Genomic DNA, 11,137 nt, shown 5'->3' with positions numbered 1-11,137 from the left:
AGACAAACGCGTGTCAGCTTTCGCTCAATATCGCATCATCGTACATAAGTTTGCTTCTATAGAATATTACTTATAGCTTATCAGCAGAGCTGTCATAAGTATGGTTTTATTAATTTCAAATGAAATTAAATCAAACTTTATATCATTTTTAATCCTTTTTGCTGAAAAATAATCCAGCTTCAGTATTTGCATCATAGAACTACCGGACAAATAGGAAATTCGGCGTAGATTATATCGTACATGCTATATATGATAATGAAACATGAAAATATTCTCTATATATCACTATAGCGATGTGATTGAATAAAACCAATATCAGCTCTATCTCAGAGTTAAGTGCACGATTCCCGTCAGAAAAGTAATATTTATTACATGCCAGGACAGCTAGACACACAATGCCACGGGCAGTATACTATTACATGCAATATTACATAACACTTATGTGTAAAACTCCACTAAGATGATACGTGGCGTCATCATAACAAACACACAAGTGATTTATCACATGTTTACCTTGATCATGTAACGTGGACAAACAACGACACGATACAGACGTGGCTATTACTCACGAACTGGTTTCTTAACAAGGTTTTGTAAAGCCTTTATCATTGCGCTTAAGTTCTCATTGTTAGCATTTGTGAGGTCAAGAACGGCCATCATCATTTGCTGGCCTCGTTTCTTTTTCTTTCCACCTGTGTTAGATCCCAAAATGTTCATAAATATCAAGGAATAGGCCACCTTTAAGACCATGCATTTCTGGACCACTTAATTACAATACGTATATGAATTATACGTTTAAGTAAAGTTATTGGAAAGTCTTAGTGAGTGGCCGTGCGTGTCATGAATAATAGGTAAAGACATGCAAATCTCTATGAAAATTCGTTATCTTTATACAGTTCAAAGGATTGTCCTTTGAAATATGTTGAATACTTAATTTATCAACATATGTTTTAAAGGACCTTTGGCATTGAAATCAACGAGATATATTACTCTTTAATAATTTTATATCAGCAAAAAAGTAATTTTAGATAATCCTATGTTCTACTTTTGTATTTAATTATTTTCAAGATAACTGTTCTTTCTTGCATAAACAGCAGGAACAAATGAGATTGGTTACATAAGCACTTTGGCTAATTAAGCCCTGATTAGAAAGAAGCATTCTTCAAAAGAGCGAGTGTTTTTTTATTGGGAATTTTTGTCAATAATTTTAAACTATTAATAATAAAATTGATTTTATCATGTTTAACGTGTAGTATGATGTACTTACGTTGCTTTGTATCAAGTTGTACTAATCATTTTCTTTCAATAACGTTATAAATACGTGATAAAATTGTCAAGCCCACCTTTGTTGTTGTCAGTAGCAACCTGTGAGGGAAGCTGTGGGATCGGCGCGTCTTGGATAGGGATTCCCTCCGTAGGATTCTGAAGCACATCAGTGGGACCTGGTTGGAAAACGTCTTGGGGGACAGGAACTTGTGTGGCTATGGCGGGGTCGGGGATAGGCTCAGATGGAACACTACCTACAACCATGTCATTGTTACAATGAGGCAACATCAAATGTGGGATTTTATGTTAAAAGTGATACCATAGAACGTTCTGCTAAGGCAGGTGCATTAAATGAATGTCTTTTATAAAAAAAAAACCACATGTATAAATTTCCTTTTTTGAAATCTAATTAGACCTTCCGTCAATGATCACTTTCAGAATGTTTGTAGGAAATCACACTTCGTACGAACTACTATATGTTTTCTCACTTTTGAGCCATTGGATAAATAAATGTTTGGTTGATATGAGATTTATGTGAATTTTGATTATAAAAAATGTAATGTCACAATACTTTGAAATTTCATACTAACGTAGATGTTAATGTAAGTTTATATTTTTTACGAATCGGTGTGTGAGTTAACAGACTTTTTGGATATAATGTGTGTTTATGGGGAAATTATTATGGTTATTTTATTAATTTCAACATTTAAAGACCTTCGGTAATCACTGTCCATTTAAAAATATATGAGTTTTGAGAACATTTCTCTTACCATAATATGGTATAAAATAAGCTACTCGTTTGGAAACCCCTCTTTCACCATAACATGGTAAAAAAATCGTGACTCGTTTGGGGACACATTTCTAACAAAAAAATATGGTTTAAAAGTAGTGACTCGTTAGTTAATTTAACCATTATATGGTGACATTACCTGTATCAGTTGGTATAATTCCTATACTGCCTGTATCGCTGAACACAGTTCCTGGATCAAATAAAGATAACAGAACATTTTAAAAACAAATGTAATTAGAACGTAAGAATAGATGATTTGTCAATATATTTTACAAAGATCATCAAAATCAAAGGAATACTTATGTGTTTTGGGATTGATAAAATCTGTTAATGATCATTAATTCGTTAGAAATCTCCCATATAGATAATCTAGGTTACAATGAATTTTAGACAGAAATATTAAGGTATCATTGAATGAAAATTGTTTTAATTATACTGAGTAACTCATACTTAACACTAAGCGCATTTAATTTAAATTGTTTGAACTACTCTTTACATATTCGACTAAAAAAGAACAAAATCTCTAATAAATTCATATTGAAAAAGACTTTTTAATTTGTAGAATTTTAACGACAAATAATCAGAAAGTTTATACTTGAGCCTGGTTTAGGTCGAAGTAGAGGCTGGTCAATGCCGAGCTGTTCGGAGGTAGGTATCTCTTGGAACGGCATCACAGGTGGAGGGGAAGGGGGAGGGAGTGGGCCGGGGAGGGGGCCTGGAAGCAAACGTGTATACAAACTAGCATTAAGCAACTAGCTAATATATAGTTTTACGGGTTCAAGCTAATTATGAAACAGCAGTGATTAGTAAGTAAAGCTTTATCAATACACAGATATTGTGGTGTGCGTATTTAGTTATAAGTATATAAGTAACTTATACGCTGCATTTTTCTAGAAATTGGAACCAAATAGCATTGTATGTAAAATGCGTACTTTTTGTTTTGTGTTGCCCATAAATATCAATGTCAAATCCCAAAAATCTACAATCATTCAAAAACGCTATTGGTATGCGATAGTCCATACAATGAACTTGTCAGTTATATTTTAAAAGTAGATTACAATGATGTTGTATAGCAACTATCACTAATGGTGGTTCCGAACAGAAAGCAGCCATTAAGGCCACGTACATAAAGATTCACAAAGTGCAATTACTGACTATTAGTTGTATCTTAATTGAGTTGATTAATTTCCAGATGTAACATAAAACGTGCTTGAGCGAGTTTTCTACTTATTCAAATTTAAAAAATTAACAAGCAGGAATTAGATTAAGCGTTTTATTTATTTTGTTTTTACAAAGAACGCGTCAAACAGGAAGTTTATTCAATTATATTGCATTATCAATTTTGAGTGTTCGGTATAGCTAGCCATTTGTAAAATTTAAACATCTATTTTGGTACTGTATTACGAATCCATTACTGTGGATCGCAAATCAAGGGGTACTAATCTTCAAACCGCCACGTTCCATAGTTTAGGATTTTAACTAGTCAAACAGACGGAAGGTGTAAATAAACCAGTTGCTACACTCCTATGTTTGATCAATAGTTCTACTGTCTAGTGGATGTCATGGGTGTTGATAAACCAGGGCATTTGTGGTAGGAATACCATTTCAACATCAAAACAGATATTGACACATATTTTGCTTTATTAGAGGTTAGAACAGTTTACATATTGATGTTTACATTTGTCAATATCATTAACACATATTGATGTTTACATTTGTCAATATCATTAAAACATATTGATGTTTACATTTGTCAATATTGTTAAAACATATTGATGTTTACCCATTACTGTATTACCTTCCGCTCGTGTATTTGACCAAATTGGTCTGTAAACGAGATTTGTTTGTATATGTAGTTTGTGTCTTGGAAAAACTATCTCCGATTATGAATGCATAGAACGGAGAGACGAAAAAACAGTCAAATTAAAAACAAATATCCAATATAAAGTCACACAAACAAACAATATAAGCACCCTTGAAATCTGGAACCGTTGACATGTTTTAGCTTTTGTTGTTAAGCAGATAATGTACCTCATGACTATGGAAACCAGATTTAGGCAGAAAATATATATTGTATAAAGTAACCAGGACACCAGGAGAAACAGCAGTTCACTATAAAGGCAGATTTACAGTTGGGTATAATAATTATCTGTAGTGCGATATCTGCCTGCTACAACAAAGACCTTTTCATTGGCAATATATAAGTCGTCAATGTAACCCGGAGTTATAACTACAGTACAGTATCCCATCATTTCATTATCGTCAAAGAGTTGCAACTGTTGCACAGTATAAGAAGCATTGGTTAGTGTTATATACAGCTGTATTGTCGTTTAGTAACAAATTATTATGTCACACGAGTGTATTTTATTGTTATTATTTACATATTAACAAGAGGTTAGGGATGTTCACGTATTTTATTTGGTTACGATGTGACAAGATTTAAACATAACATCCCAACCTATATCACGTTTTAAGGTAAATGGTAACAATGTATCAGTTATAATCACGGAGAAGAGTTCTACTCAGAGATATTATTTTTTACTTAGAGCATTATTCCTTCTCAATTGGAGATGAGGCAATCAAAAGGGTTTTTATCTGTTTTAGAGTATTTCTCCTTGTCAAGAAACATATCTTTCAAAATTCTTTGTTTTTCATAGGCTTTTGTGTCCAATAAATTGGACACTCATTTTGATGCTGTGTGTTTATAATTCCTAAATGGCGACATTAGTACAATGTAGAATGGAAATTGGATTGAAATATATCACAACAGCGACAATATTTATAATAAAGTATAACGTGCTAATACCCTTTACTTGAAAACACATTCGACGATTATATCAAGGAATATGCTCTCACGTTATCATTAAATACTTTATTGCAATTTTTATAATGCATACAAACATGTAGTCTTTGCAAATGATAAAACATATAACAGGTCGTCACAGAAACAACGTCAACAAACTTTCGTAACGTCCCGTAAATTGAGTTATGTGAGAAAAGCGCAATAGTATAAAAGACAACAAGACAGCAGTTGGAATATTTTATGCCAATGTGATACAAAATGGTACAAGCTTGTGATTTCCGTGCCAATACAGTCGTGTATTTCAAAACGTGTCTCCTTGAGACGATTATATGTCTATTTGTAGTGCAATGACATAGCAGTGCGATACATTCATTGACATTTTATTTACCGGCGGTATTAAAAGGGAACGGATCCACTGGTGATGCATTAAAAATATCTGTGTTTGAAATAGATGAAGATGACGGACTTGCCACGCTACCGCCAATAGGCAAAGAGTCTGAACTTGGAAATGGTGCAGTAGAATCTAAACTTGGAAATGGTGCGGAAGTGTCTAGACCAGGAAAACCACTAAGGTCCAAAGGTGAAAATCCAGGAGGGGCTCCTCCAATGCCAAGCATCGCATCAGGTCCAGGTAGCGCGTTTGCAGAGAAGTCAGAAGAGGAAGGAGGTGGTGGTGTTATGTTTGACACTGGCTCGCCAGCATTAACATCTATGGAAAGGTTAGAACATGCAAAGTTATAAAAAGAAGAAAAGAGTATAAGTTTAGTTAAAAGTAAGACATTAAGAAAAGATTTCAAATAGATAATGAAGATTTCCAAAGGTAATATAAATTTAAGGATCCCCGTAACACTGCCAAAATCTGTTACTAAATTTTGGAAAAAAAAATCCCGCATGACATAACCATACCCTGCGGTATTTTTATGAGAAAAAAAATGAAATATAACAAGAGTATTCTGAGTGTAAAGTATATGTGCTGCTAGACCGGGACTGGGCTCAGATTGTTTTACTATCACTGTCACCGAGTGTGTTACAGTTACAAACGGGAGTTAAGGGGAGGTTACTGTGAATGAAAAAAACCGGCAGTGCAGTGGGACAGGGATCCTTAAGCTAAACACAATCGACAGAGTCAGTTTTACTTGTATTTATATATAGATGCTAAAAAAATGCAGTGTTTCAAACAAATGTAACAATGAACACAATGGCATCAATATATTTCATATGTTATAAACAAAGTAGAATAAACTTTATTTAGGTGAAACGGTTTAGAACAATTTAATGATAGCAACAACAAAAAACCCTACACTGATAGAACAAACAGTTTAACTAACTAAAAACTGACTACTTAGAACTCTAAACAAATTGCCCATGCTTTCTAATAGCCCCAGAGGGTCAAGGTGATATGTAGAAGAAAAAAGGGGGAGGGTCCAAAAATGTTTCATAACTTTCTAGATAAAGGACTACGACAGTGAAATGAAGACGTTAGGAGTGGAAACATTATTCAGCACCATAGACAAGAGTTAATAATGAAACCCACATGTTACAGTATTGGGAGTCCAGAAAACATTACAGACGTACCAAAACAACAGGGAGGACTACATTATAGATATAGTAAAGTAAATCATGCAGATCGGAGAAAGTCTAATTCAAGTTTTATTGCACGTGTCATGACGTAACGAACGCGAAAGTATTTATTAAGTGTGCCTGTACAAGAATCCGTCTTTAGGAACAGTAATGCATCAGCTCTGGTACGTTCATAGCATCATGTAAGTATCATAGTATTGGGTAAAACCAGTCATATGCAGGATATTCCTGAGGCAGTGTATAGATATCCTCCAACAGTAGTCGAATGATGAAAAAACGTTTACAATTTCGTCACACCGTAGAATCAATAGAAAATGCAAATCGTTCACTCAGTCGTAGCTTGACAAAATGACGAGACGGTCTTGAAACGTTCCGATACATATGTATAGTGTCTGTGTCTGAAATTAAATTTTGATATAGTCTGGATATTCCTTACAAACGAGAACTAGTGTGGTCACTGACATGTCACGAAGACAACCGGGGTTCAGTATCAGATTTTATATGTATATGATTATAATGATGATGATGCCTACTAAAAGAGCACAACTATACTTTGTAAACATAGAAAGCAGGCTTAGTAAACTCAAAGTAGATTTTATATACATATTAGTACTACTACAACTAATCCATGGTCGAACTAAACACTTATAGCTAACTTTCCGCATCGTGTTAGATATACTTTATGTTTGGCGTTTTATGCCATAACATCGTTATAATTAACCTCCATATAGAAGTTACTCACGACTACAGAGGCAATGATTATATAAGGTACTATCTTACCGGGTGTACCATCAGGGACTCGAACTCTTATGCCCGGAAATGTACCTGGTGAAGACCACGCATGAATTGTACAGTTCAGTGTTTCTCCCTTGGGTATCTGCAGAGCTCGTAACTAGGTTTTACCGTGTGTTACAAACAGGAGGACCGCAGGGGTCAGAAAACGCACATACAGTTACTTTGTGGTCGTAAATGCTACTATGTTTCCAGACTTCGGACAGAAACAGCGAGTCCAGTTGTCTGGACATATAGTTTACAAAGGACAACAACTCACTAAATGTTTGAGAGAACAGCATAACTTAACACAGACACAACTAGTCATTGCCTTGGTATTTTGAATGGAATAGAATCAACTAATAAAATGGTCTTAATTCATGTACTGAATTCGCTTAACTTCGAACTTGCTTGTACACGTTGTACATTGTGGCCGCTGATCAAGTTCAATGTTCGTCCAAAGACAATGATAAAACATCTTTTGTGGAAACGAAGTAGGTGGAACCCGTACTATCACACGTCCCTTTTGTACGCGAGTATTAAAACCGGAAATCAATTTAAGTTAATAATATAACTTTGGATAATAGAAGTACATGTACTAGGGGAAATTAACATGTTAAACCGTGTATGACAATTGTTTATTCTAAAATGAGAGGTGATCGAATTTTTTTTTCAATGTTAAGTTTGAAATGTTTCAATTTGCTGATAGAATATCAAATATCTGACATGTATACAATCGAATAGACAGTTCATTTATATATCATATTGTTTGCTGGTGTGTAATTGTTATACATCATACCATTTCGTATGAGTATCACCCTTGTATTGACCACATATGTATAAAAACAGTTTTACCTTGTGGAGGTGGGAGAGGCCCAGTGGCGTCAATTGGGAAACCTTCGAGATAAAAATGGCAATTAATTCTAAAAGAACAGAATGATGAATTCATACTGTTACCTTATATAAAATATCTTTATAATATATACAATGTTATAGATATGTGCAAAATAATTACCATAGACTGCATCATATAATAGGTCGGGTTTTCCTGCACATCAATTACTCTTTGCAGAAAATTAATTTTGCTTTTGTAATTCAATTGTTCATTATTGTATTGTCAATTCTGGAAAATCTGAATTTTCCATTTCATACAAATGATCAAAAACATTGCTGTAATAGTATAACGTATTTTCTGTTTAAGCGTTTTAAGCAAAGGCACTAAATCCACCATCCCATCAAAACAAACGTATTGATGAGAAGGGATAAAACGCAAGTGTTAATTTCCATATGATGAAGGGGCATATTCCAACAGATATTCATACATTCAAACTTCCACGTTATAATACAATAGAACTGTTTACACCAACACCTTCGCCGCAGTCGGCGACGAAAAAATTGATGGCTACTTCAACCCCCGCACAGGCGAGGAAGCAAACATTAAAAAAATCATTAAAAGCACGTTTAAGATTAGTTTAACAAATGTAAGATATTGTTATGCGGGTATATTGCTGACGTATCAGTATCGGGATATGCCATTCTGGAATAACAAAACGAGTCTTCAATCATTCAAGTTTCACAGGAATCGATACTTTTCATGCATGTTTATACAGTGTGTGAATATTCATGTCTTTTCGAGTAGATGTAGTTCCTCAGCATATGACGGTGAGTATGGATATATACACAGCACAAAGCATTGGTAGTTTCTGCAAAGCTTATGTGGCAAAACTGTGTGCGCATCCTCAGCAAAGTGTCTGCGAAGGACGAATGGTACATACCAGCTCGTCCACGCATGGAAATAGGGATTCCAGCACCTCAAATACAAGTTTAATTCAGCAAAGGTTATGGTTGTGAGGTTTGAGGAAATCATTTAAGAAAATTTGTAGTGTTCTAATCTTTCGAACATATCTTCCTTAATATAAATTTGGTTAAATGCATGCACATACATTAATGATCACAAAAATGGCTCTCACATTTCTGTGTTAATTCTAACTTTTGCTTCTATTCGAATTTATTATTGAATCTTTTTATCATATAATGTTTTAGCAAGAAAGTCATCCTTGCTTTTCCTTGAAAGCTACCTTATATTATTATTTCATTAAAATATCCAAAATTGGCTGTAGAAAATTTATCTAAATAAAGGTGGTAAACTTTTAAACAGGTTTTCATTTATTCAGTAAGAACTATGTCTTTGAATGAAGGAAAAAAGGGTTCATTGTGTTTCGGATATGCTATAACGTTTGGAGTACGCCTTCCCTCTATGAAAGGTATTTCAAAACAAAGTGACAGATCGTAATCGTCAAATACAGATTTAATGTATCATTTTGCGAACTTCCATATCAGAAAACAAAGATGTATTGTGACCATTGCATACCAAATCGTAGGAAGGAATGTGTTTTAAGTTTTCAGAGTTGTGGTCGTTACTTTTTAAAATTTTACTGACGTATGTGAACTTTTTTAAACCTATGACTTGTTCACCCGACGACAGATCTATTTTACTCCATCATAGCAAGTGTTTAACAACAGTTTGAGTGAATATCTTAGATGCAGGTGTCACATGCGCTTGGATTTCTATACCAAAGAAATCGTGTGTATCGACTGAATGCCAATATTAAAATAACTGTTAGTATGATACATGAATCGATTTCCTTATTTGTACCAAATTCCCGACATTAAATACCTACTTCCTCTAGGACCAGAAGGTGAAGATCCGGGGAGGTTCAAACCTACAACAGTATATGAAAACAATATAATGGCTAATGGACTAAGAATTTAAATAAAGGAAAAATGCCCAAAACTCATGACTGTTTCGAACAATCAGAGCGAATTTTACAAACTTATGCATGCATACAATATAACAACACTATATTCAATGGTTTACAGAGAAAATATTGTTCCATAATAAATCAAGCGAATCAAATCATAAAAAGCTCATAACAAACTTGAAAAATACAGGTTAATATCTCTCCTCGAAATCCATATTTTCACCAAAACCAAAAATCGTCGTTAGCGGCTCCCACCTTAGACTGGTAACCACCAAAAGAACCTTAGTATTAGCTTCGTTTGACTTTTAATAAAAGGTATACATACCAATAGAAATTTTCAAATAATCATTATGATGTAGTTTTCCCCAAATTTGACGTAAAAATTCACAAGACGTTAATGAAATTTCTTTCCGTGTAAATAAAATTAAAAATGAAATACCTGGGAATGGCGGAACTTTCTCTGGTGATAGATCTACAAAAGAATAAATAAAACCTTTTGTCAAAATTCTACCATTGCAAAATACCTGTTCAGCATTCTCTCATCAAATGAAATTATTTAAACAGGTGGCATTAGACAATGAACGTATAAGCTAGCGTCATCAAATACTGTACATTGAGGAATTTACAGTGAACAGTCGTCACTACAGATAACATCTATGCTGTTCACTGTAAATTGACTAATATTAACGCTCTGGTATTTAAACATTCGATGATAAATCTCATTACACAGGTAAGCGCATCACAGATAGTGCTTAAGGCGCTAAAACAAACATGTCTCGAATACTAGCAGTTAACAGTCTATACAGGCGTTGCAACAATCATAAACGTTAGTCAGTAAATTAACAAACACAAGCGTACGCAAAGTTAGTATATAAACGTGCAAACTGGCGTCACTTAAACAAGAAGCAAGCGTTCCTAAAAGCTGAGATACTTAAGTCAGGCAACGTTAAAATAGACGTCATCACATGATCATTTGACGCTAGTCAAGGAACGCATCAACAGGCGCTTCCACCAACATTAACTAGTCAAGCAACTATCAGCATGCGTCACCACGCGTTCACTTTACCTTAGTAAAGACACGTGCAAACAGGCATCTTGTACATAAGCTACGCTAGTTAGAAGCGTATAAACAGGCATATGCATATAACAACTTGACGTTGGTCA

General features: G+C 34.3%; 1 protein-coding gene across 1 annotated transcript; it reads right to left on the bottom strand.

The window, feature by feature from the left end:
• Positions 1-569: 569 nt before the first annotated feature.
• Positions 570-10,441, bottom strand: LOC110444950 (leucine-rich repeat extensin-like protein 5; the record flags this gene model as incomplete). The annotated part of the gene is made up of 8 exons (XM_021489301.1): positions 10,413-10,441; positions 9,893-9,934; positions 8,987-9,022; positions 8,067-8,108; positions 5,248-5,568; positions 2,196-2,246; positions 1,344-1,520; positions 570-692 (listed from the first exon to the last, which is right to left on the bottom strand). Coding segments are annotated over exons 3-8 (730 nt in total), but the record flags the coding sequence as incomplete, so codon positions are not given.
• Positions 10,442-11,137: the final 696 nt, after the last annotated feature.

The sequence above is a fragment of the Mizuhopecten yessoensis genome, unplaced genomic scaffold (assembly GCF_002113885.1).
Source record: "Mizuhopecten yessoensis strain PY_sf001 unplaced genomic scaffold, ASM211388v2 hete_36193090, whole genome shotgun sequence".
In the NCBI taxonomy this organism is placed as follows: domain Eukaryota; kingdom Metazoa; phylum Mollusca; class Bivalvia; order Pectinida; family Pectinidae; genus Mizuhopecten; species Mizuhopecten yessoensis.
The sequence above is the reverse complement of the archived record's forward strand: the minus strand, read 5'-3'. Positions and strand labels throughout refer to the sequence as shown.